This window comes from Eucyclogobius newberryi, unplaced genomic scaffold (assembly GCF_026437365.1).
Source record: "Eucyclogobius newberryi isolate DKJ021-1_F unplaced genomic scaffold, fEucNew1.0.hap1 SCAF_16, whole genome shotgun sequence".
Classification (NCBI taxonomy): domain Eukaryota; kingdom Metazoa; phylum Chordata; class Actinopteri; order Gobiiformes; family Gobiidae; genus Eucyclogobius; species Eucyclogobius newberryi.
In genome coordinates this window covers 20,066,119-20,093,456 of record NW_027315790.1, presented here as the reverse complement: position 1 = coordinate 20,093,456, position 27,338 = coordinate 20,066,119, and the positions used below count along the sequence as shown (strand labels likewise).

The window sequence follows — 27,338 nt, the reverse complement described above, 5'->3', positions numbered from 1 at the left end:
AAAACATGCATCAAATGTACAGAAATATAAACAAAAAAGTATGGCTGAACGATTCTGTTCAACGTTTAAATTTAAACGCATTCAAGAGCTTTGTTTGTAAAAGTCTAACCTACAGAGATGACTAGTTTTAACTAAATAAGACGGGATAATTTGTTGTTTGCAGTAGACATTATTTACAGTTGGATAATTGCATTCTTTACAATTTGCTAATTGCCAGCATTAAAATATAAATTGAGATTGAATTGCAATGCGTCTTGCGGTCTTACAAATGATCATTCTTAGCTTGCTGCCAAGGTCCAAGTTCTTGTTTTGCAACAGTGAAGATGCCTCGTGTCCAGACTCATCCCAAACTGAAATATGTTCAGTAAATTACCATTTTTGAGCTACCAAAACTATTGTGAAGTTCTCTGTCTTTGCTGTCATTCATTTTATGTAAATTCCAGTTGGCGTGGGTGGTAAAACTTCAAAATGTGACAGCCATCAATACCCGCTGAGTAAAGTTATTAAATGAAGGGGTTTTGTGCAAAGCGGGACATTGTAGCGCAGTGATTCACTGCGACATATAGACTCGGCGGCTCTGCAAAGCTAACGTCAAGTGTTGCCAGCAGTGCTGTGGCCTTACTCACTCGACCGATATTGTTAACTCTGTGACCGCAATAATGTGTGGTTGATGACTGTACCTCCGCTTTCAGGTACCAACCTGCCTCGTGTGTGATGAGCCTCCAGCACGTGTCCATGCTCACTGTGGACTCATCCACACAAAGTATATGTTCAACTGTGAATTAGTTACATTTATATACAAGACGATCGTTATTGACCACACAAGGAATCATTTTACACAGATAATAAACGCAGATAATAAAAGATACCACATCACATTTTTACGATAGTACAATTATTATAGATAGAAAAAAAATATTTCATGATTAGTCACAATTACTGGGATCATGACCATAAATATTGTCTAAAGTTTGTGCTTTATGAAATTGAACTGTCTGAATTGACAAAACAAAGTAAATGTAACAAAAACAGCCAAATAAAACATACTTTATATTTGGATGTATTATTTTGAAGTATAGATTTAAAACAGTCAATAGTGGGTGTAATCCACTATTCTCCATGTTCCATTGTAGAGAACGATTCAGTCGTGGACACGGTTTTTAAACAAGACATCTCATCCAAGAGTCAATCTCAATCTGTGGATCTAGTCTAAGAGCTTGGATATTTAGCCTCCTCTGAGCTGAGTGAATGATCTTTTTCTAATATAGTCATGATTATAATTATTCTTGCCGGATTGCGGGGGTGTTTGTGTGTGTATCACGGTTATCAATCAACCTAATAATCTTACTAACAGAATAGTTTATTAATTGCTACTGTTTCTGTGAGTCGTAGAAAAGACAGTGGAAAGAGCTTATAAGGCTGAGTTATGACTCGAATCAAGATCCAAACATTTGTGTACTTGGGAAAAAAAGAGATAAACTTGGCACAGAATTCAGACTTGGAGGGAATAGATTTGAAAGTGTTGTGTGTTGACACGTGGACAGCATTCATTTCATTCAGGTTTTTTTTGTGTATACGTGCGTTTTTTATCTTAAATGTTTGAAATTCATACGCATTTGTTTTATTAGAAACAATAAGCTGAAACCTCAGAGACATATTTCCCAGTGCTTTGTTCACGCATGGTCGACTTGTTCACACGTTGCTCCTCTTATTTCATAGACTTCCACAACAATCTGCCTACACTTCCCGAGCACAGTTTAACGCTGGCCTAATGGCATGTTTTTGCGCTGCTTTTACCTGCTGCTCCTTTGCCTCCATCCTGTCTCCTCTCTGTCATTTGATCAGCGGCTCCTGTCTCTGTTCTGTTCTTTCTCACACGACTCGATGCCCGGACATGTTTAGCAGAGGCCTCGTTTCTAAGAGCGTATCATTCAAGTCGCCACTCACCCTAACCCTTGGCTTCACTCTCGTTATTATCTCCATTTATTTTAGCCTGACAGGTGCTATTAGTGTTGTCATTCATGGAGCGGTTGAGTGACACATTCGTCTGAAGCATCAGTTTTGTGGAATTTGGCTGGGCGTGCGGAGAAGACAGTAATGATTAGTCGGTGAGAAAGTGAGGAAGGAAAAGTACATGACGTATCGGAGTGTTTTTTTTTGTCCTTTTCGTGCAACATTGTTCAAAGTGAAGGATTTTTTTTGGATGACAAATTCACATGGGTTTGTGTTTGTGTACGGAAAGACATTTGGTTGTTGTGCACACTTTAACCCGTGAACACGAGAGCAGTGAAGGAATTTTGTATCCTTGTAAAACTACGACAAACATGGTAAAGTATGGTAGCAATAAGAGGTGAGCGATAGTGACAAAATTAATCTCTCAATCTCGTTTTGGGGTATTCTGATAACGATTGTCAGAGCGATAATGTCAATTCAACAGAAATTTGTTTTAAACATGTCAGATTATATTCTTTGAGGTTTATTTTAATCTTTGAGGAAAAATGTGAAATGTCTATTGAATTAATCACAAACGTTCAGAAATTTCAGTTTATACCCATGTTTGAAAGCTTACAAAATAACTTTTTTTGATAATATCCAGCTCTTTAGTTGCATTTTTCCATTTTATTCCAACCTTCATCGTCTTATCCAAATGTCTATGTACTGCCCACCTAGTAGCAGTTCCATATACATCTGACTGATTGTGACTAAGGATGTCAAGATTATTCAGTTAATGGATCATTTGGATTATTCAGTTCATATTACACTAGGAACTAAAAACGTATAATTGTGGAAATTGTAGTTGGCGACAAAATAACTGTAGGCAGTCCATGCTAATACTTTACACAATAATTACTACGCCGAAATATATTGTGTCGTCCCTAATTGGCACAAAATGGGCATCTTATATAAAAAGTCGGCCAAACTACATGTGGTTCTATCTATGGAAGGCAAATGTTTTCACCTTTTTGTTCCACATGTTAAAGTAATAAAGGTATATTATGGCTAATTGGCCCAGAACCATTTGGAAATGCAGTGGTCCACATTTTTTTTGTAGAATGAACATGTATAATTAAACAACCTGCCATACCAGACATTAGTAAGGCCCCGATGCTCTTCAAAAGGGGTCAAACTAAGTGAAATGGAATAATTTATAGCCCCTCTCATGTGTTTCGATTGCTACACTGCTGACTAACCAACCATCTTATCTTTACAACGTTAAGGATGCACTGATTTTGATTGCAAAAAAAAGAACTACAAGTTGAAATACAAATCCCTCTTATTCAATAAAGTTTGCTTATTCACACTTGTCATTGGAATTGCCAGAAGTAGCTACAAGGAACACGGGCTTGGTGATATCTATTTAATTTGGTTGTCTGCCTTAATTACCATTGACTTCCGTGCCTCCTGTTTGACCTAATTTGAATTCTGGGGGCACGTTGTTGCTTTTGATTTACGGATGTGTCTGGGGGCTTATTTTGTTTGTCTAGGAGTTGCTTGCTAAATATTTAATCAGGGCGCTGTCAGTTAGGCTCACTCAGAATGTCAAGTCCAGTAATATCTGTTCACTTTCTCCTAGCCCAGGGCACTTTTTCTTTCCGCACGCTTACATCACATTCATCTGCTCACGACACCAGTTGCATTCAGCATGTTAAACTGTTTTCAGCAGGTTTGTATTTATAAATGGTGTGGAAGAACTGGTTATCACGCTCCAGAAATATGAAGCGTTTCTAACCACATAAAGTACAATCTTGTATAATTTGCTCGTTAAACACACTGTTTTCATTCACGAAAAAATGTTTATTTAAAGGAGCACACTGTAAATTGTCTCCCATCTGCTTGTCTCCCTGGAGATGATGATGCTTTGTGTATTGTCATATAATCCCATCTGAGTACTGGGATGAGGGCGGAGATGGGGGGTAGGTGAAAACAGACATCTCGCATTCAAGCCTTGGTTGCAGTTCAACACAGGATTACTCAAACATGCATGGATCAGTTGAAATACAACTTTGAGCAAACAAATGATGAGAAAACGCCATTGTAACAAGGTTAAAAGATCATTAAAGTTTATTTAGGGTACCATTAATATATCCCCTTTTAAAATGTGAAGGATTAGAATATTTACTACTACATGCACATTGTCACTTCTGCACTACATGTGAAGAGATGTGTTTTTTGTTCAAATATTATATATAAAAAAAAAAAACTGGCATTAAATTAACAATATTCTCACATATTATTTTTTTAACCACAGTGGCAGACTATCAGTGTTCCAGGCTGCTGAATTTTAACACTTTGAAAATCTTCTCTTTCAGGTTCTTTAGCCAATGGGCAGCTGAAGGGCTCGGTGTCGAAGGGCAGCCACAAAGAAGATGGCTTGTTGCGTTCAAAAGGGTCGGATAAGAGCGGCGGCTACGAGGACGGTCCGGCTAAAAAGAGGTGAGACTTCGCACCGTGGCTACTTTACAAATGAATTTTTTTTTTATTTTTTTTTAAATTGTCACTGCTTTGTTGCCAATGGGGATAGCTGTGAATGTGCAAGGCTGGGTGACCAAATCTTTTTTGGAAATTGAACGTGTGATGGGAAAAAATAATGCTGTATAAGTCAGTTAGAGCGGGCTTCATACGTGTAAAGATACAGAGTGTACCAGAAGTTCCTTTCTAACCAGATTGATTGCTGATCACTCATAACTTAAGTAACCTTGTCAGCTAATTCAGTTCTTCTAGTAGCTTTATTTAAATATTATGTAGTCATGGTTCATTGTCAATAGTCTTGGGGGTTTGTACGAGAAATTTAAACTTTCCACTCTGTTGCCTACACTTTTTGACAGTAAAGAGCGCTAGTGGTCGTTTATTTTACTCGTGCTTTGAAAGTTGAAACCGACTCCGATCGAGTGAACGTGAACGAACCATGAACATCAAATTACTATTGATTGGCCCTTCTCTTCTGTCACGTTCTCAAAGTGCAAGGGGCGGTGGTGTTTAGCCCTTTGTTTTCGGCAAAGATCAGTGTCTTAAGGCCGAGTTAAGATTAAAGGTGCTGCAAAAAACTTGTAGGTGTTTGAAAAATGCCTGAATTTTGTGTTCTAAAAGATGCCCGGGCCCTGGTGGAACAAAGCATTGTATTTTATTTACTATTTGGCCTCACTGCTGACAGTAAAGACTGAGCACAAACATTGGGATGTGTGAAGCAGATGTCTGAAACCTCTTCTAATGCCTCTGAAGTGATTACTGTACTGTAAACACAAGTTGCATTATTTAAGGATTTAATAGGATTCCCGTCTCATCCCTCTACTCAAATGTTGTTTTTTGTTGTCGTTTCTAATTATCCATTTTAAGTTACGTTGCCTTGTATTTTCAATTGAATAGTTGAATGAGCAAAATTATGATTATTATAATAATCATGCAGAAAAGCGGTTTTGCACTAGCTAATTTGAGGCAGGCTGTTTTTCATAATATATTTATTCACAGTGAAATGGGGATTTTTTGAACAGAGATTTCTCACTTAAGACAGAAACACTGATCTTTTGTTGACAACTGTTCGCGTAAACTGGACGAAAGCATCTTTGGAAATGCTAATACCTCTAATGCATTCAGTACGAAAACACTTCTGAAATCACAAGCTGTAAAATATAACTATTCAACATTTGGAAGCTGAGGAAATGAAAGTGTCTTCTTGGTTCGGAGCGCTCCCGTACAGTTTTGTCTTCTCCCGTCATTGTGCAGCTAGGTGGCAGGTGTGTGAGCGTGGGCGCATATGCATGGCTGCCTATGTTTTTGTCCCTCTCCCTCGCACATTGACAGGGCATCAAAGCAGCAGTGTAAAGAGCTAGGGGGCGGGGTCTAAAATTGGGGGGTGCGGGGAGGGGCGGACAGCAGCAGATGTCCCTTCATAATGATCGGCTCCATTCAGTGCTGTGTCGCGGCACCTGCCCCTGCGCGGCTAACTGTCATCTGATACTGTAACCTCCAAATCCCAGCAAGACCGTCCTTAAATACTTAGGAGATAAGAGTGAAAACGTCTTAGGAGGCCGCGTGGAAACCCAAGCCAGTACAGCACAAGGAAACTGGAGCATAATTACAATACGACTTGGACTAAAAGTATGTAAGGACTGCTTTAGCAACATCCCGAGTCTGTTATTCATTATGACTTTAAAGGCCATATGGCAGATTAGATGACTCATATACTAACTATAACTAATATAGTAAGCATGACTATTACAAAACATTTTGCCTATTTTTCCCCAGGTTGACAATTTACTTCCTGGTTGGATCTGAGCAGCAGATGTGACAGAGGTAGAGGGAATACTATAACTGTTACCTAGCAACCATATTGTAAATGAGGGCCAAAAGGCAAGGCAAGGCAAGTTTATTTGTAGAGCACATTTCATACACAAGGCAATTCAAAGTGCTTCACAGCAGGAAAAATGCATTCAAATCACAAAGAAATTACAGAAACAGAAATACAATAAAATTAACTAAATTAAAAATTATCAATCCAACTGATTTTCTAAACTAATAAAATCACAAACAAAAGAGAAGAGTGCAAAGAAAAAATCCTTTCAGTCATATGCGCAGCTAAACAAAACTGTTTTTAGCTTAGATTTGAACATTGTCAGAGTTGAAGCCTGTCTCACATCTTCAGGAAGACTGTTCCAGATTTTAGCTGCATAAAACTGAAACGCAGATTCCCCATGTTTTGTCCTGACTCTGGGCACCAGCAGGAGGCCGGTCCCTGAGGTCCTCAGAGTCCGAGATGGTTCATATGGCACTAACATATCCAAGATGTACTTTGGTGCTAGGCCATGGAGAGACTTGTACACAAGCAGAGCTGCTTTAAAGTCTATTCTCCGAGCCACAGGGAGCCAGTGCAGAGACCTGAGAACAGGACTAATGTGATCATACTTCCTGGTTCTAGTCAGGACCCGAGCAGCAGCGTTCTGGATGTACTGCAGCTGTTTTACAACTCGTTTGGAGAGGCCAGTGAGCAGGCCGTTACAGTAGTCTAATCTACTGGAGACAAACGCATGGATAAGTCTCTCTAAATCTGGTTTTGACACTATATTTTTGATTTTGGCAATGTTTTTTAGATGGTAAAAAGCTGCTGATGTTATTGATTTGACGTGGCTATTAAAGTTCAAGTCTGAGTCCATTATTACCCCCAGATTTCTAATTTGGTTTGTAGGTTTTAGAGCGAGACTCTGGAGGTGACCGCTAACACTTTCTCTTTGTTTCTGTGGGCCAAAAACGATTATTTCAGTCTTGTCTGAGTTCAGCTGGAGAAAGTTGTTTTGCATCCACAAACTTATCTGTTGGATGCAGTGACAGAGTGAATCTACTGGTCCATAGTCACCTGCCGATAGTGAAACATAGATCTGAGTGTCGTCTGCATAATTGTGATAGGACACATTTTCACTGCGTATCAACTGACCTAACGGCAGCATGTAGAGGTTGAACAGAAGGGGACCCAGGACTGACCCTTGGGGCACTCCACAGATCAGGGTCATGTGGTCTGAGACACAGCTACCAATTTCAACAAAGTACTTCCTGTCTTCCAGATAGGACCTTAACCAGTTTAGGGCAGTGCCAGTGATGCCCACCCAGTCCTCTAGTCTCTGTAAGAGGATCCCATGATCGACAGTGTCAAAAGCAGCACTCAGATCTAACAGAATTAAGACTGAGGCTTTGCCCGTGTCAGTGTTCAGGCGGATGTCATTTGTCACCTTGACAAGAGCAGTCTCAGTGCTGTGATGAGGTCTAAAACCTGACTGAAAAACATCAAATGAGTTGTTTATTAAGAGGAAATCTGTGAGCTGTTGGTAAACAACCTTTTCAAGGACTTTGCCCAAAAATGGCAGATTAGAGATGGGCCGGTAATGACTCAGTACTGCGGCATCAAGACTGCTCTTCTTTAGGAGAGGCTTTATGACCGCAGTTTTCAAAGACATTGGGAATGTTCCAGATTGAAGCGACATGTTAACTATGTGAGTGAATGGTGCTAACAAACTGTTCAGCACAGACTTTAGAAATCTGGTGGGTAACACATCAAGGCAGCATGTAGATGAACTCAGACTGGTGATGATCTCATGGACAGTTTTGTCAGTTACTGGTGCAAAGTGAGTTAGCTCTAAGTGTCTTGGTGGTTTTAGGGTAATTTTTTGCATTGTGGGATTTATAGCATTTTTAATGCCCTGAACTTTGTCATTAAAGAATAATGCAGCTGAGCTGGAGGGTTTGTTAATCTGTTTACTGTGGCAAACAGGACACGCGAGTTGTTACTGCAGCTTCCAATTATTTCAGAAAAATATCTTTCCCTAGTTCTACATAAGATTAGGTTGTACATGTTCAGCTTTTCTTTGTAAATCTCTTTTTGAACCTGGAGCTTTGACTTGCGCCATTTCCGTTCGGCCCTGCGGCACTCCCTTTTCTGTGCCCTGACCGAATCATCATTTCTCCACGGCGCCTTCTGCTTATTTTTAACCATTTTAGCCTTTATAGGGGCGATGGTGTCCAGAACATTCAAAACACTAGATGTAACAGAGTTCAACAAATCATTTACATTAGAACATGAGACATTTTCAAAGTTTATCATTTCCATAAACAGTGCACCTGTGCCATCACTTATGTGTCTCCTCTGAACAACTGCAGGACCAACCGGAGGTTGGGGAGAAACAGACAGGTCAAAGAAGACACAGAAATGATCAGACAGAGCAACATCGATCACATTAACATTTGAAATATTTACCCCCTTTGTAATTATGAGATCTAGAGTGTGTCCTTTGCTGTGGGTGGGGCCTCTCACATGCTGAGTAAGACTGAAGGTTTCAAGGACAGCATCAAGCTCTTTAGCGTTTCTGTCACAAACATTATCAACATGCACGTTGAAATCACCTGTAATGACCAAACCATCAAAGTCTGTGCATATGACTGAAAGCATCTCAGTAAAATCATCAATAAAACTTTGGCAGTGCTGGGGAGGCTTGTATAAAACAATGAAGAGAATGGATGGAGACCGTTTTAGCTCCATTTTAAAGGATACATACTCAAATGATGAAAACACCCCAAAAGGCAACCTGCGGGTAATTATTTCATCTCTAAAGACAGCACAGACTCCACCCCCTTTTTTGTTTTCTCGTGTTTCAGATTCAAACTTAAAGTTGGGTGGAGCAGATTCTATCAGAACTACATGTCCTGTGTTTTTGTCAAGCCATGTTTCAGTTAAAAACATAAAATCAAGATTATAAGAAGAAATAAAATTATTAATTAAGAGAGATTTGTTACATAAGGATCTGACATTTAGCACAGCAAGTTTCAGACTAGTTTCAGTGGGACTGGGCTTTATCTTTTCACAGGGAATATGAATCACATTTCTCAGATTGGGCCTGACTCGCATTTTGTTTTTCCATCTGTGTGATGATGTGACTACAGAAATAGCACTAGGGGGGGCTCTTTTTACATAGGGCCCCGGGTTGGTTTGATTTTTAATGTGACAATAAGTCCCGGCAACGCTGAGACCCAGTGCATCCTAGCTATGGGAGATACCAGGTAAAAGGCGAGGTTGGATGGGTGGTGGGGCTTTTGTAGCCAAGGAGAGTTTGGGACCAGGTGAGAGGCGAGGGGGGATGGGTGGTGGGGCTTTTGTTGGTGTAGTCGGCATAGCCCTTGCTATATTGGGCGTGAGTGGAGCCATCTTAATGCCTGATTTGATCAGACTTTCAAAATGGCTGGGAAGGCCCATGGGTGAGAGTGGAGATGAGAAGGAGAATGATGAATCTTTAGTGGGAGTAGATGTTGCAGGGGGAACCCAGGGCTGGTGTGAAGGCAGGGGCGATGACAGGGATGTTGTTGGGCTTGTCACAGATGGGTCCAAGGCCTTTGAAGATTGTTCCTTTGCTGGAGGCGGTGGAGGTGAATGTGGAGCAGCTGGAGCTGAATCCTTTGCTGGTGGTGGTGGAGCAGCTGCTGATGAATCCTTTGGTGGAGGCTGAGGTTGTGGTGCTTTTGATGTTGAAACATTGGCTCGGTCTCTGGCTGAGGGAGCAGGAATTCTTCTCTCATTCCTCTCTTCTCTAACTATCTGCTCAGGACCCTGTCCAGGCCCAGTCCAATGCCTCAGAGCGTGGAGCAGGTTCTCTGTCAGCACCCTCACTCCACCTCTGCATAGGTGGGGGCCATTTCTCTTAAACAGGTCCTCTCGTTTCCAGAATAGATAGAAGTTCTCAATGTAGTGTAGTCCTCTCGGGGAGCACTCTTTGGACAGCCATGTGTTCAGCTGAAGAAGCCGGCTAAACTTGTTTATCCTCCTGTCGATGTTTGGAAGAGGTCCACTTATGAAAGTTTTGATTTCCATTTTATCAAGCACGTCGAATAACTTCAAGAAGTCTTTTTTCAAAACTTCAGTCTGTTCCCGCCGCATGTCCACTGCACCCACGTGCACAATCAGCTGTTTAGCTCCTCCATGCTTAGCCATAATATTTGGAAGGAGTGACATTATCTCAGAAACAGTGGCGCTTGGAAAAGAATGTTTGTTTATCTTTTCATGCGTCATGTGACTTATCGCGCCGTCCCCAACTAAAACAATCTGCGTGACCTTGGCAGATCCTCCTCGCTGTATTTTGGCCACGTCATCTTTCCTTTTTTCATTTAATTCCATCTCTGAAAGTGGTAAAAATCTGTTGGTGAGCTGTATTTTAGGTGACTTCACGTTATCTTTGTATCGTTTAGGCTTTGCTCCAAGTTTGTTCCAAGAAACAGCCTGGTCTTTCTGGTTTTTAGACAGTTTTGGAAACGACACAGAGTCACTGCGGTTTAGGTTGAAAGTAGCAGTTTTTCTTGTAAAAAGTGTGCTCTTCTTACCGTCGGTTGACACAGGAATGGTATCGTGAAGAACTTTTTCAGATTCCAAAACAAATATCCGTGTTTTCAGCTCATTAATTTCTTGTTGATATTTCCGACAGCGTTCACAGTCTTTCTCACTTCTTCTCCCGGACATGTCGCTGGCGTCAGATATGTCGTTAAAACTGGAAAAATGTTCTTAAAATTCTTGGTTTACTTGAAAAAGTTTAAAGCAAAAATGTTTGGAAGACAAAAACTGATTAAAAAGCAAAATAAATAAGGAAAGCAGCGATAGCAAGCGGAGCGAGCAAAAAAGCGTGTGCACTCTTCGGAAGCAGGAAGTAACAAACCCTCATAAGTACACAGTAGTTATGATTTGACACCTTTAAATAATTGTTTGAACTGTCAGTTGTCTGTAAATTGTGCCTGCAGCTCTTTTTTCCCTCCAAACCAGCCAGACATCCACCACTTTACACGGATGCACTTGTAAATGTTCGATTTTAACAAAATATTTGTTCACAATCAGATTATGGATAGGATCAGGGTTAAGTTTAGGAATGGCTATTTTGGTTAAGGTTAGGGTTTTGAGACAGGTTTGCCAACCCGAGCTTGTCAGAAGTGTTTTGGGGTTTAAATGACCCGTCCCTGCATCTTCAGTGGAATGTTGCTTATTGAAGACAGAAACACAGGGCTTCTGTATTAGAACTCGGCTCTACTTCCTGTCGTTTTCATGAATTTAATTAATTAAAAGAACTTAACTGATGTAAACTGATGATCATTTTCTATCACAGGTTCTATCCCTTCAAACAAACTCTTTAAGTAGAAAAACATCACATGCACTTCACGCTGTCTCCACTCATAAAAGAAGCCTTTTAGAAACTGAAGTATTTGAAGAACTTCTTTCACCCTGTTGTCCCAGTGCTCTGAGTTGAGTGCAGTTGACCAAAGGGGCATCCCTCTCTGCACATCGGTGGTACACACAGCGACGGGACAGACTGAAGAGCGACTCTATCTGATGCAAATGAAACACACGCCTTTGCCAGCGCTGGGCTTGGCACTGCCTTCTGCCCTCTTTAAACATCTTGTTTATGAAGGTTGACTCCTACTGCCCTGGCATCAAGAGCTATCACTTCTCCCAAAACTGGACCAATTGAGACGGTGCCAGTGGCTTTTTTAATCTGGCATATTTAAAAAGGATAGTCCACATCTCTGGCATCAGAAAGGGGGAAATTCAGAGCCCAAAAAGATGATGGCAAATATAAAGAGGAAAAGTCCAAGACAGAAGGACAGGTGCAAATGATTTCCTGGCATAAAGCGCTGCCCTGTTAGAAGTCTTTGAGATTTGCTCTGTGTTTGCCTTCCCATGCTCTTTAGACGGGCAGAGACTGGCATCATCTCCCCCTCAACATGCCAGCTCATTGTAGGCCCATCCCACAGAGGTGACCATATTTCCCCTCTCAGAAGTGCCTTTTGCCAAAGGCCTCACCACAAAGCTCTCTTCTCTGCTGCCATGGTTTACTGACCCAGATCTAGAGCACACTCGCTCTACTCACTTTCAGGCTGATTCAACTGGGATTTTCTCCTGCAGTTTGGTCCCGGTTTTTGTGAAGTTTAAAAACTATAGTATAAGCCCATTTTCGCACTGCATTTTTACTTTTAAGCAGCGTTTATAGGTGCCCAAACAGTAATCGCTGTACTAGTGACTTTTACCTAGTTTAACCTTAATATTCATGCATCCTCTCTTAACATTCCTTGCATGGGTTGTATAAACCTTCTGGAACAGCCTCTTCGATTGCTCTTAAAGAAGATGCTTTTGTCTGTTATATACCATGGATTTCATAGTGCAATTTTAAATGACAATATTGGTCTAAAACAACTTGATAAATAACTGGTTTGCTGACTTTTAGAATACTTTCTGAATTTCAGAGCAATAGCTTCTTGGATGCAGGAGAATAAAGATTACTCAAACATGCAGGATCACTCTAAATACAGCTTAAAGTGTGTAAATGAGAAGGGAAAATAATTATAACTTAAAAATCAATGCATAGTATATCTTCTTCTAAGTACGTTATAAAATGCCTGAATATCCCCAGTTAAATGTAATCTATAATCTAGTTTTCTTCTCACACATTGCAGTAAAGCTGGTATCACAAATCCTTAATGTTTCTCACTGCGGACCCAAAAAAAATTAACATTTCCAAATTCAGCTCCAGGTCTTTTTGTGGTGGCTTTGAATAAACATTTTTAACATGTATCTTGTACCTTGTAATTCTGACTATTACTTAAAAGTTTTGGAACGATGACTCTGCTGATCCAATTGTCTGATTCTGAGAGTTCTCTACATTGACTCAGCCTGTAGTGCATCAAATGTGGAGTGAATTAAAAGTGAGAAAAGGCACAGATCAAGAGCAGAGTGGCTCTTAAGCAAACTTCATTTCTTCTTCTTGATTTATTTGTGGGTCCCTTTGCACCCTGCTCCTTTCTTTACCAAACCCTCTCTTGGCTCGGTGTACTCTCTCTCACTCACACACACTCAGCTGCTGTGGCGTGTTTTGTTTTGACTTAATGAATGCCAAACACACACACGCACACGCACACGCACACACACATGCACACGCACACACACACACGCTTGTCTTGCCTAGCGCGACCAATGCCTCTTGTCAGTAATGCATAATCACCATTTCCATTTCGGGGGGATTACATGCATGTGGGCAGACCTGCTCGCACACACTCGCACCATGTGTTAATGGAGGGACATAATGTGCCTATTGATTTTGCTGTGAATGGTATTGTTCAACAGCCAAGTCTAGTACAGCAGCTAGTTGTGCTGCTAACACAGTATAGTCACAAGGGCACCAGGGCTATCGTAATACCACAGGGACAACTGGCAAATGGTGTCACTTCTTTGGTTTGTTCTTCGATTTAATATTATACATTTAGTAGTTAGTAACAACATTTAATCTGTTTTCAGTTTTTTTATACATATTCTCTCTATGTACTTTCTTTAGCGTATGCCCTATTTATTAAGGAAAGTTTTTCTAAAATTCAGAATGTTAGCTGACTCTGGGTCCGAACTCCAGACCCTGTTTTTAACATGCTTTTTGTCTTAGGGTAAAATATCTGAAACTTAGCTGCTTGGTCAGACTGAGAAGCTCAAACCTCAAAGGATGATGCAGATATTAATCACACGGCGGTCTCGTGAGTGCTTTTCTGGGTCAAAAACTGTAGTAAAGCCAGCCAAGTCAGGTGCTCTTCTTAAAACAACAACTTTCCTTGTTGTGAGGAGGTATTTTCGAGAGGCAGAGAAATCCAAGGCACACAAAGGCAATTTAAAAGTCCTTTATTTTCTGGAGAAAAGTCGCTCAAAGCATCTATTTAGTTTTGGAATTGTTAAATGCGATGCCATCATCACTTAAAACTCATAGGAAACATTTTAAAGAACGCTAAGACCAGTTCAACACCACAAAGTCAAATTCTTGTCTCCTCCATCTCCTATTTTCCATCTATTCCAGTTACTCTAAGCTGCCCTGTGTTCATTAATTACTTGCTGTGATTGCCCTACTGCTGGCCACACAATCTCTTATGTTTATTGACCCGACCGCACTGTGGTCAGCAAGGCCAAAGGTCATAGGGTTTGACTTAGTGCGTGTTGTTAAAACGGAGTGGGGGGAGGGAGACAAATGGCCCCGGGCGGTGGACCTTGACTGCTAACAAAACCTTGGCTTAACTGCAGTCTTTTATCATTTCTCACCAGCCAAGAGGGAGAAAAAGTGCAACACAAAGTTCAATAGATTTGCACTCTCGATTTGGCGCTGTATTTTGTGTAAATCCATACGCAGTGTTAGTATTTATGAAGCGACAAAGGGCACAATGGCTGACTTCCTTGTGACCTAATATAGCATTTATATATTCAGAGATGCCGCCTATTTTTTATCTATTGTCAAGATGTCTTTTCTCCACACATCTGCCTATCTGGCCAATCGTCTCTCCTCTCAACGCCTCATTCAGGAAAAGAGGTTGTGAGAATAAACCAAGGTTACATTTAAATATGCACATAGTCCTTGCCGTATCTTTCATCAGAAATAAATATATTGTGAATAGTAGCTGTCACTAGGGGCCAAAACATGTATATAAAGCATTAGCAAGTCCCTGAAATCCACTTAGCATTCATTTATCATTATGTCAAAAATATGCAACACTAGCTGAGGTATAGTGTATAATAAATGGTCGCCTTGTTGGAAATGGCCTGGAAAATGGCCTTTAAGCACAGCATGGATTGTATTCACTATAATACACTCTGGGGTCCGTATTGGGGCCGTTTGTATTCGTGAAGGGGTCACAGAGGGTTAGTAGCATCCCTCTCTGTAATGTCGGGAGACAGAAAAGCAATAAACACATTTGTGTAGACCACACGTTCACTTAGTCTTAACTGTTAGCGAGAAGCACACCCGGCGACCCCTTGTCCTAAAATTCACCAAAACAGTGTTCAAAGTGCTTTCGTTTTTTTTGAACTTTTAACCTCGCTTTAGCTAAACGATTGCAATATCAAGCCAGCGGTTTGTTAGCATTTTTTATTAGCTTGTGTTGAGTGGAGGCGTTTAGCCGCATTGACTCAACATGTGGCATCTATTACAAGCAATTTCTTTGTTTTCAACATTACATTTTGTCAACTCCAAAGAGCTTTTAACCGGAATGTAGAGAAAATAAACTCAATTACCGGGTGATGGATTGGCTGCCAGACACGCACAGATGACTCTAAACAGACGATCGCAATCAACTTTAGTATGGACATGTTTTTGGATATACTTTTAATTTCACATTCAGTGCCTTCGTTAGGTGTCATCCTTTACATAGACGATCAGTGTTAGACGCACAATGAGCCAGCTGCGGCTAGGTATGCTTTCATCCAGATCGTGTTGCCATCTGGAGCCAATTAATCCAAGCCCGTAGGAACTGACTCCGGATCAGCGCCGGTCGGCACACACAATAACCTTTACTGTGGGAGGGAGCGCGGAGTCTGACATGAGCTCAGCCTGATGCCAGACAGTACAACGCATTCGGAAGCATCGGGGAAGAATTTACCCATTTAAGATGTGGTGAAATATGAAATTGAGTTGTCAAAGAAATCAATTGATATTTACAGTAGTATTGAAGCTACACTACCCATTTCAACAAATATCCATACTGAAACAAACTTTTCAGTTTTTTTTAAATCACTTTAAAATGGGTTTGATCCATGCCAGAGCTGGTATTAACGAAACTATTTTGTGTTGAAAATGACATCCTCACAGAAATTCTATTTGGCTTTTAAAATGTGTATCTTGGATGTAGGGCTCCTGCAATGGAGACGATTGATGGAAACCTGTGGAGTGTACATCTATCAAGGGCAGGACGGAAATAACTTTGGACATTTACGAACCAAAAAATGACTTACGTTGAACTTGAATATCAGACACTGGGACAGATGGAACAGATGGGGTGACGCAGGGCTAAGATTATTTTCTGTATTTTTCCTTGAGCTGCTCTTTTTCCTTTTTTATATAGTTTTATACTCTCAGGTTTTGTTCTGTTTGTTTATTTTCATTATTTACATTATAAAAAATAATCCATCTTAAATTGACTTTGACTTTTCATACATTGTATTTTCCAAATCAAAATCGAGTTGTACATTTGAGTATTGTGACAGTGATATAAAGAAGTTGAATCGGAAGTCATTTAGTGTATTTTGTAGATTTTCATGGTCATCTGTTGTTTTGGAGATCATTTTCTTTCACAATATTTGAATTGGAGGATTCAGAAGCTCTAACAAACCCACTCACCGACTTGGTAGCTTAAGTTGCACCTGCCAGACGTGTCCAAATATCAGATTACTGTGGTACAGCAAAGGTCTGAAACCAAACCACCCGGCGGCTGCCTTCTTAGGTCACTCGTGAAAAGCCGGTCAGAGTCTATAAGAGACGTGAGGTACATTTGACCTGAGGTACTGGTTCTGCTTGTCTCAACTCGCTTCCAGATGGTGACTGCAGGCTCAGCTATGTCTTGGTTATAATTCTGACCATTTTTCCTGCACCTTCTATAAAAGTATGAAAATCCCTTTAATGAATCTACTCTCCATAACAATTTAATATTCATACATTGTTTACCCCTTTCCATTTTGTACACTCCAAATTCTTAATAAAGCGCACGAATATGCTGAACTGACACTTTGTTTAATAAATCAGGAGCACGTGCTCTCTCTTCTCCCTAATTGGAACAGCAGGCATTTTCTATTGCATACATTAAGTGTTCGATGCTGAGGAAGTTATATGTGATTATATGTGAGATCCTTTAGCGTTTGATAGTAATGTGGGACTTTAAAGTACTCATTCAAGAGTCAAAGCCAGAATAAAATGCTCTCAACTTTAGCTAAGGTAGGGCCAATGTTAACAAAAAAGTAACATTTTTGTGTTTAAATGAATGTGAATGAATGTGATCACGATTAATGGCTCCACAACCAAACTACGGTGAAATCCATCATTTTCTCTCAGCCAAAATTCCCATTCCTCTAGTAACCTATTGAAATTTCTGAATGACAAAATTAAGTTAATGTGACATAAACTGCAAGGCACAAAACATAACATTGACTTTAAATGATTTAATTTGACGATTATGACTCTACTGTGACTTGAATAATTACAATCATCGATGTAACTTGATCATCTTGACATCGTGAGACGGGGCCCAAGTTTTTTCCACTGTTTACCTTTGTAACTTAAATGAAGATGACCACATGGAAAAATCCTGCCATCCCAGCAGTTCCCATGGAAACTGAAGGAGTTCAAGAGACGGAATACTGATGGAAGTCACATCAGAAATTCATTTTGAAGTACAGACCAGCTACAATCCACTGTGTCATGGTCCTTTACTACAATCTGACACGCTGGCTGTGTGTTTTGCTATTATATACGCATTCACATATTATATACGCCTTCACATATAGAATCCTGCTCCGTATTTCCCCATCTTTTTCCCATTCTGTCGCCTTTTCGTGCTCGGGCTGGCTGATAGACGTGTCAGAATTTCTCACTCGCAGATAATCAATGCTGGAGCGGCTACAGTGGCATGTGTAATATTAGACATTGGAACAGCCTTTGAAGCCGGAGCGGTGCGGGGGGGGAGGCTCGGATGAAAGGTGGATTAGAAAAGGATGAATGAGGACATCCTGCTGTAATCTACCACTTTTTCTGCCCGCACATTTGGATCACAGTTTCCCCTCTTCTTTCCTTTTCCCATCCTCTGTTCTTCCATCAGGGCACTGGGTCTAATTTTAACAGCCATAAGCTCCACTTTGCTGGCAACATGGCTCCAGACCAATAAGTATTGTATAGCTCATCACGCCCGGGAACATGAAGTACCCAGCCTTTCACGCAGAGGGCTAAATTAGGCTCAGGTTACCACTCGGGCCTTAGCACTGTGGCACTTACACAAAACTGTCTAGTCACTAAAAACTGTTCCCATGCTGCGGTTGCCTCTCTCCTCAGACAGAAGTAAAGTGTTTGTACTCACTGTATTATCACACTCGGCTATCGCTGTAATTAGTAAGATGTTGTATTGCAGTAATGATATAAACACTTTTACACGGGCAAGATCATACATGGAGTTTTGACTAAACAATGGTGCAATATTGATACAAATGAATATGTTGACATCTTTGGAGTATCTTTAACTTTGTAAATTTGTTAAAACGTGTATTCTAACGCATTAGTTGAGGTTTATTAGTCAGAAAATGTGAATTGTCTGTTGAATTAATCACAAAAGTGCAGAAATATCACTTTATTGGTTTTATTTGAACGTTTAAAACAGGATTTTTTATTTTATTTTTTACAGTTTTTTATTTTAACCAGCTCTTTTTGTAGCATTTTTTAACTCTAAAGATATATTCGATCTTCAAAACATTCACATGATTATCTAATTGTGCTGGGCACCGCAGTTATAGCTTGTTTTTGCATTTGTGTTATAGTTGCTGTAGCTGGTCACATTTTCGTTCGTCATCTCTTCTATGTTAAACACATCGACGGAGCGTTGGCTCATTTGCAAATCCTTTGGGACAATGCCTAATTTCAAAGGAAAGCGGTTAAATTTGCTTGACAAGTGTTTCTGTGATTGTTTTTTCATGGTGCAATTTTCTGCAGCTCGGAAGAAGTGTCACAGCCGTAATTTTATTTTTGACATCTATTTTTAAAAAACAGTGGTTAATACTGTTTTAAAAAATATTGCTTGATTATTTAAGGCTACACAATTTACACCTAAAATTGCCACAATATAGACAATTTCTATTTCAGGCTATTACTTTATGTTTAGCACTGGGTTCACAAATGACTGTAAAATCTTAGAAACCCCTAATGCGTTCCGCACTCTGTCTAGACAGGAAGTGGCATTATGAAGTCGACTCTTTTATACCAGTTCTATAGGCCTATACTTCCTTTTATATTTGTCACCTCGTCTCCCCCATTAGCCATTCATCATAGCTCATATTTATTCCCTGTATCATGGACTGAAATGCATTTAACTTGCCAGAAACTGCTTTGTGAACATTCAAATAACACGTTTCACGTCCTTGGTGGATTAGCTTTCCTGCTGTATTTAAAATTGGCAAATTTTATTATGGTCATTAGCAGGCGACACGTCCATACAAAAAGACTGTCTTCTTTATGTCATTTTGAGTATTATGTATATGATTGCAGACACAGATACAAAAGCTACAAGCCACCATAAAGAAACTGTACAGAAAAAAGGCAAACAAAGTAACATTGTGCTTGATTAGTTTGTTCCTTTTTGAGTGTGTTTTTGCTCATATCTTACAATAAAGATTTTTTTTTTTTTGTTTAAGTTCAAACCGTGCAGTGACAGAGACCAGAACGTTAAAAGTAAATGAGTCCAGTTGGCGGCCATGTTTGTGTGCACTGGATAACAGAAACCATCATGGACCATACTTTTAACGTTTTAACTTTTAACCTTTGAGGACTGCTGTGGCGCTAACCTTAACACATTTGCATTCAACCAGATTTAAAGTCTCCCTCTCTATCAAATACCGAGGTCTGCTTATGAGTTGATGATCTGTTTTTAAACCCGCGGATAGTAACGACTCATTCACGTGACCAAAGGCGTCCTCTGCAATCATCTGTACTATTCTTCATTTCCCCTGCTCGCTCGCGCTCCTCCGTGTTTTCAGCTCCTTCTCTCCGCAGTCATTCCATCTCACTTTGTGGCCTCATACGTCTCCATCGCTCCCTCCGTCAGACTACGGTGCTGTGGTCTGCATCTCTATAACTGCCCTAGCCCTTCTGGGTTTTAAAAAAGCACTCGGAGAGGACCCATCAGGAGCAAGGAAATGGGTGTATGCTGCAAAATATCCGGTTGAAATATGCTTGAGTTTACAAGTCTGGGATGCTGAACAAGGAGGATTGTCTAAACTCATATTTACCACCATTGAGAGCTTTTATTTATTCACTGTATGCTTCTGCCAGCCTTCTGTTTCTCACATCTTGTTGTATTCCAGCTCCAAAACAATCCCCTGTACGTGCCTATTCACCCTAGTTTGTCTTTTGAAGGGAGTTCTGAATGAACATCTGTATTTCGGCGTCAGAATCGCACGGCAGCTGCAATATCTCTGGTTACTGTTGAGGAAATAATTTATTATGATGTAAAGCTTGGATTTGATGGGACTGGCCTGGTAATCGTCTCTGTTGTATTTTGCTTTCACACAAAAATCTTGACGAGATGCATGTTTGGCATTGCTGTTTATGGATCTACTTGAGTTTTTTTGGCTCATATTATCAACTTAATACGGAACTAGGAAATTCCTCGTTCAAGTCCAGGTCTTGCAACAGATGCATGTACTACGGTGACTACTTGGATTTGAATTGCATTTGCTAATAGAGTTTAGGAGCTCTACAGTCATAACAAAGAGGTCGTTGTGTAGACAGACTAAAACGTTCTAATAATGGTAAATGTCATTAATCGTATGCTGTATTTATAGTCTGTAGTAAACATAGGCCCCATGTGAATTATTCTCACACTTACCTGAGTGTGACTGAGTCTATGTCCTCCATATTGAGCTCGGAGCCATGTTACGGCAGAAAATTTACACGTTTTGACATTAACACTGCTCTATGATTGAAGTGTAATCACGCCTCTGCACCAAATGCATTGTGGGTGTTCTCCAGACATGATCCCATCTTGGCCTTGCTTCAGCGCGCACCACGGAAAATTGACAAATAATACCCGGATATCACATTTCTTTTACTGCAATCCCTCAACATTTACGGCTCTCACACTCCACGCCGCCGCACTAATCGATTAAGGCCTCGGCGGGTCAGGTGACCGTCCAGTGCTTTTTACGGATGCCGTTTGTAAGATGGCATTGTATCTTGAATGTCTGACTGATGTGGACTTGAGGCGTGACGAAGTATAATTTCCAGACCACTACACTATATATTATTATTATTTAGTAGAGGTAGTTAGTAGGAAACTTGAAAATGTTGCAAAAATGGACTCTTTATTTCAATTACTTGTTTTTGAGGGCAGAGTAAGACCATTTGTGAGGGGGGGATACCAGTCCAGTCACAAGATAGATATAATTAAAAACCAAATATAGGTTTGTAAGATGTAAATTCACGTCATTAACCTTCTCTTTTCTCTTTCAGGCCGAGGCTTCACGCGCAGAGGAAGTTTGCGCAGTCCCAGCCCAACTCCCCCAGCACCACTCCGGTCAAAGTGTCGGACTCCAGCCTGAACACTGGACTGTCCTCGTCCCTCTCGTCCCTCTCCTCGTCCATTCAAGACCTGTCCCGCCGTAAGCCCAAGACCGAGGACTTCCTTACCTTCCTCTGTCTCCGAGGTAAGACGTGGCGTGCAGTTATTGTATACATATTTATCTGTAGCCAGCTGCTATACATAGACATGATTGTTAAAGGGCTGTTTGTAGCGGTTTCTTTCGCTTTGGTTATTTGGAAAATGTCTGTAACAATAATGCTCTTGTCACATACAACAGGAAACGCCAAACCACAAAGTACGTAACAAAATATCTTGCCATAGTGTCCAATTGATTAAAACTAATCACGTATTCTTTAGTTGGCACAAGACTCTTGGACCCACAACTCTCATTTCCTTCTCTTATCTCTAATCAGTTTAATGTCACCCAAACACACAAGAACCTCTTATTTCTTATGTCTTTTGGTAACTGAAGATGAGAGGAACGTCACCAAACAATAACCTCTGTTTAAATGTCTATACTTTTTCCTCCTTCTGCTCCGGCCCCTCACAGCTCCTCTTAGCGCTTGCTCTTACTACAAATAACTGTGTACTCGCCCAGGGCTAAGATTATCCTGCGTTTCATCAGCTTACACATCTCGCCCTCATACCTTTCAACAACTCCCCATCTCTTTAACACTCTGCCTATCACCCGCTGCAGCTGCTCGGGTCCAATCTGCTCCTATTGCTCCACAGACACTACACAGGTTTGTGCCATTCTGTCGCACCCTCCGTATCAAATGAACCGCAAACGCTTCCGGTTCAGTAATTAACAGCTTAGTGTGGCACGTCGTGCTCACATTGTTAAAGTTTGTTACGATCGTGTGAACAAGACAGCAGTCTAAATTACTGCAGTTTTGATTGGGAGCACGTTCAGAAAATGAAATAAATTCTCTTTTTTGATACACAGAAAGATTGTTCTAAATATAGCATCACTGTCTTTGTGTTTCAACAATGTATGTGTAGCTTTGTATATATTGTGTAAGTAGAAGTAATAATAATGATGGTAATAGTAATCATATTTGTTGAACTTGCTTATCACTTCTGTACAATTGTTTTGTGTACACTTTTTTCCTCTATGCTATTATAACCTTCACTTTATTTACAACGCCGGTTTAGTGCTGCTTGTGTATAAATATATAAATGTATCTTCTCTCCGCGCTGTGAGGATGACATTTTCCTGGGCCGGCTGCTGTTAGCCCCTTGGCCTCTTGCCATCATGACCCATATGTGGAGACCTAAAACAGGACAGAGGTAGAGGAGAAGGTCAGAACAGCCCTGGAGGTTGTCGGTTCAAAAGGCCCCACCCACTCCGCACTGTGTTCGGCAGCTCATCTGGCGCCCGGACCCTCCCATCGTGTGTCTACAGATGAAGGATATTTGAGGACATCAGTGTCGGCCCGGGATAATCTTTTCAAAAGGACTGGAGTCTTTTGATACTGTCAGAAGCCGTATCCGCTTTAATGCTCTGGTCCATAGCTCGTCTCTGAACTGAGCTTACCGCAAACATTAAAAGCACCGGCCACAGCAAACTACTTTCCCTGGATTTTTCTAACAAGCTAAAGATATTAAAGACATTCATCAACTGAGAAAGCTGATAAGGAATCTAGGGATATGAGCCTGCGTAGTTCTATTCATCAAAAGTGTGACTGAAAGTATGAAGTTGTTGCTTTTTATTCTTGTGGGGCCGTGGTAATGTAGTTGGCTCTTCTGCCCTCGAACGGGAAGGTTGTGGATGCAAGTCTTTTTTTAATCTGAAGTTTTCTACAGTTAAATTGGTGCTTCTTCCAAATATATGCCAAGTAAAGTGAATCTTCTAAACTTAAAGGCAATTTGACTATTGCCTGGTGGTTTGAATAGTTTCAGTGGGTCAAAAGTTCAGCAAGTGCAAACAAGTCTACACCCCACTCACCTCACTGTTTGCAAACCTTATCTGGTAAACAGTTCTCGCTTTACTCAAAAAATATTTCAAAACCCTTTACAATAGTGCGACAGATTTAATTCATCACACTCTTGCCTGTAAAGATCATGACAAAATTTCCATCATGCCGTTTATTGCTTTTCATTCCGCCCTTGTAATTGCCACATTTCTTACAATTAAATTGGCTCACAGGGTTTTGCTGCAGTTCTATCCAAGGAAAAGTTATTTTTAATTCCCAATCTCCGCGGGGGGTTGAGTTGCCAGATAATTCTGATGTAACATGGTAGCAAGCCGGCGGATGGAGAAGTTCTAAACAAGAGTTGAGTTGTCTGTATTGAATGATGAGGACCATGCTCTCTCACCACCCACACTCCTGTCTGTGTGTATCTAACTGCTCATCTCCAGAGCCGACACACTGACACACACAGTGTCGCCTGAATGCTGTTTATGTGAGGTCCAGCACTGCACGGGGCTTGTTTATATCCATAGAGAAAGCCATTTGGGCAGCAGCCAGACTGTCTGCCTCTGGAAACATGCACACCTCCTGTAGGGGCAGGAGGAGGCAGGGAGGGGGCAGCACTGAGCCCGGCAATTTGTTCACAAACTTCACACAAAACTATGATGTTTTGAGTTTTTGATTCTTTGGAGCAGGAGCAACTTATTCTGTGATTAAGATTTTAATAGTTTTGGTTATTGCTTGAACACATTAAATGACACACGTTATGCAAAAAATCCCTTTTAAGATTTTTACCAGGTTATATTATTGTTCATCAAAAACCCTCCTAGAGTTGTATTTAGCTTCATTCATGCTAGTTTGAGGAATCCTGTTTAGTCCTCTCCCCTCTGAGCCTCAAAAACACTAGAACACACTAGAATTTTCCAGTTTTAGGACGTTGTAGATTGAGCTTAGAGATCTACGCTTGTTTTTTTTTCTTTTCTTGAAATAAAATAAAAACAGTTTTGCCCAAGTGCAGATATTTCATAAAAGCATCTATTCAAGTGAAACTGAATAGATGTGCTTTTAAATTAATCATCTTGAATATTTAGGATGCTGGCAATGCATTATCTTAGTAATCAATACACGTGGACTTTAGTAGCGTTTACAATGAACTAGTTCTGTTTTTACACATTTTGAAACCGTGAAAATCGGGTACAGTGCTTTCTTTGCAACTGCGTGGCTGCATTAGCGTATCGGGACAAAGCTAGGTTTGTTAATCTTCCCTATGCAGAGCATGTTTAAAGGTCAATAATATTGGGTTTGTTATGTTCCATCTTAAAAGCAGCTCTAATTGCTTTAAAACAAATGAATCGACTTGAAATGCGTGAATCCTGCGCATGAAGCTCTGTCACAGCAGTGTAAAGATATGAAGCGATTAGGAGTAAATGAATAACGGTCTGTACTCACGCTCTTCAAAATGACAGCTTTATGTAATTTCCCAGAGAGCAGCTCCTGATGCCAGCGTGTTATGCCACTTTGGTGTTGACCTTCGACGTTGCCAGCTCCATCACGCTGCAGGTTCACAGAGTGCAGTGCTCTGAGCTTGCATAACCCCAGAGTCGACCCACTGAACCAGACTGTGTTCGTCCCAAGGATTACACACACACACACACAAGAGTAGCACACACGCACAGCGGAATACGCTGCATCGGATTGTAGACATTTTTGTTGCTAGATTGGTGGAGTTTGGTCTTTTGTGTAAAGTTAGTTGATGCAAAGTCTATATTATCATAGTAAAACATGCAAGACTGGGCAATTGTGTATCACTTAAAGCACAAAGTAACTGGAAATTCTACGTAATTGACTCTCAAATCGCAAAGGTTTTCCCACCATACTTCTGGTCCCACCTGTGCTCATTGTCAAGAAGTAAAGCTTGCATTACCATATTTTCCGGACATCTTTTTTCATAGTTTTGGCCGGAGTGCGACTTATATACTTACACTCCAGTGCAACTTATATACGTTTTTTCTTCTCTATTATGCATATTTTGGACTTGTACTCCAGTGCAACTTACAATACAAAATACGGTACTTTAGATTATGAGATGAATTTGTGTTGGCTGGTTTCAAGCTAAGGCTGCTTGATTTTGGACATTTTCAAATCAGGTTTCAGTTCACATTTAACAACGCACATTCTAAACACTTCCACATCAGAGAAGTTTTGTGTTGCTTTCGTTTCAAACCTTTTGATGGTCTTGTCTTGAGGCTTAACAACAGGCATGACTCTGGGGAGCGAGGCTTAATTGCGACGTACAGTAAGTGCACTGCTGCTTTGACTGTTCCTCAAGGACAAAGCATTTTCTGTCTTTGTAAACAACTGTTGGGATTTGATTAAGGCCTAAACCACTCGTGATTCTCTTAAAACAGACAATACGAGCTAATTCTTCATCCTCCTCCGACAGCACAGCTTGTTTTCGTCAGGTTAATTCTCCTACACACATGGCTACGTCCATACAACTTTCTCCTCGTCTTCTCCCTTCAAGTGGCTGATGCAGAGTTTTGGCAGGGCCCGTTTGTAGAAGATGGCTTTATTTCTCAATGTCAAAACGACTTCCATTTGTCCCTCTTGGCCTTCCCTGTAAACTGCACACCCACTTACTGCTCCAAGTCTGTACGTCCACAAGTCCCCACAGCGGCTCAACTCTCCTGATTGACTGTTTAAATCGTCCTCATCGTGCTCATTGTTTCAGTTCCTGTTAAGAAGACAAAAGGGAAAAAGGAACAGAAGTCTGAGAATAACGGGTTAGTAATTATGTCCCCTCCCAGCCCTGAGCCCGGTTAAAAATGACAATCCTAATTGACTCTTTCAGGCCTAATCATGATTTGTCTGTGGTTGGAATGAGGAGGAATTGGGAGATTGGACTTGAGCTCTTCTGGGGGGAGAGTTTGTGCCGTTCTTCCTCCATCGCTGTAGGGGGGGGCAGTGAGGGAGGATGGACGAAAGGTTAAGGGTCAGTAATACACAAGGAGACAAATTTGTATTGTCCATTTTAACCGGTCCTCTAATCGGAATGAATGGGAGTAAATGTGAACCTCCTTCTGTAGTTTACACTTTTGTTAACATTTAATTATTAAAACTAGTAAGACTATATACACAGGTTTGAAAAGACTAAGTGAATAAACAGGTCAAACCTCATTTAACAGCATTTACGTGTGATTACAAACTGATGCAACCATTTATTTTTATTTGTTAAAAGCACCAAAATACTGATGAAACGCCACCCAAGCATTCATTATATTTGAAATCATAAAAAGTCTGTTTAAATCCTAATTTCACCCTTGTCACTAGATGCTTGGTTATTTATAAAGCCGAGAATCACATGCTCGTGTCTCTTAATTTGTTTCCGTTTGACCACTGCACCTCTCATTTGGCCGTCCGCTCCCGTCGCCCCTGTGGCCTGTTTGTCATTGGCCTCCCGACCCTTGTTGAGGGCACTAAATTACAGTCGTTCTGCTAATGAAGTCATTAGGAGCTGATGGGGCCAGAGAGTCTACCCTGTGTTTGTTTGGTCTTTGAGAAGGGTGTTGGTGAAGACAAATGATGCAGTGGTTTGTGCAATGGATGTGAAACTCAAAGCTCTAACTTCTCAAACTATGTACAGCTTTTCATCATAAACGGCATATTTGCACGGATCCATATGCGTAACGTAATTCTAATACATATTTGATGTGAGTTTAACGTGGGTAGTAAGGTAATAGTGCACACAGGAAAGCCTGACCGGACTGAAGATGCGGTTTAATCAATACTTAGACTCGACTGTTATATTGAGCCCTTCAGACCTCTTTTGGTCTCAAA

The 27,338-nt window shown here is 40.7% G+C and overlaps 1 protein-coding gene across 1 annotated transcript in view; it reads left to right on the top strand.

The window, feature by feature from the left end:
• The window catches only part of jarid2b (jumonji and AT-rich interaction domain containing 2b), a 102,180-nt gene that overhangs the window by 54,829 nt on the left and 20,013 nt on the right, over positions 1 to 27,338 (top strand). Inside the window, exons 3-4 of the mRNA XM_072447830.1 lie at positions 4,311 to 4,434; positions 21,519 to 21,712. Of these exons, the coding sequence (XP_072303931.1) occupies positions 4,311 to 4,434; positions 21,519 to 21,712 (318 nt within the window). The remainder of the gene's footprint in view (positions 1 to 4,310; positions 4,435 to 21,518; positions 21,713 to 27,338) is intronic.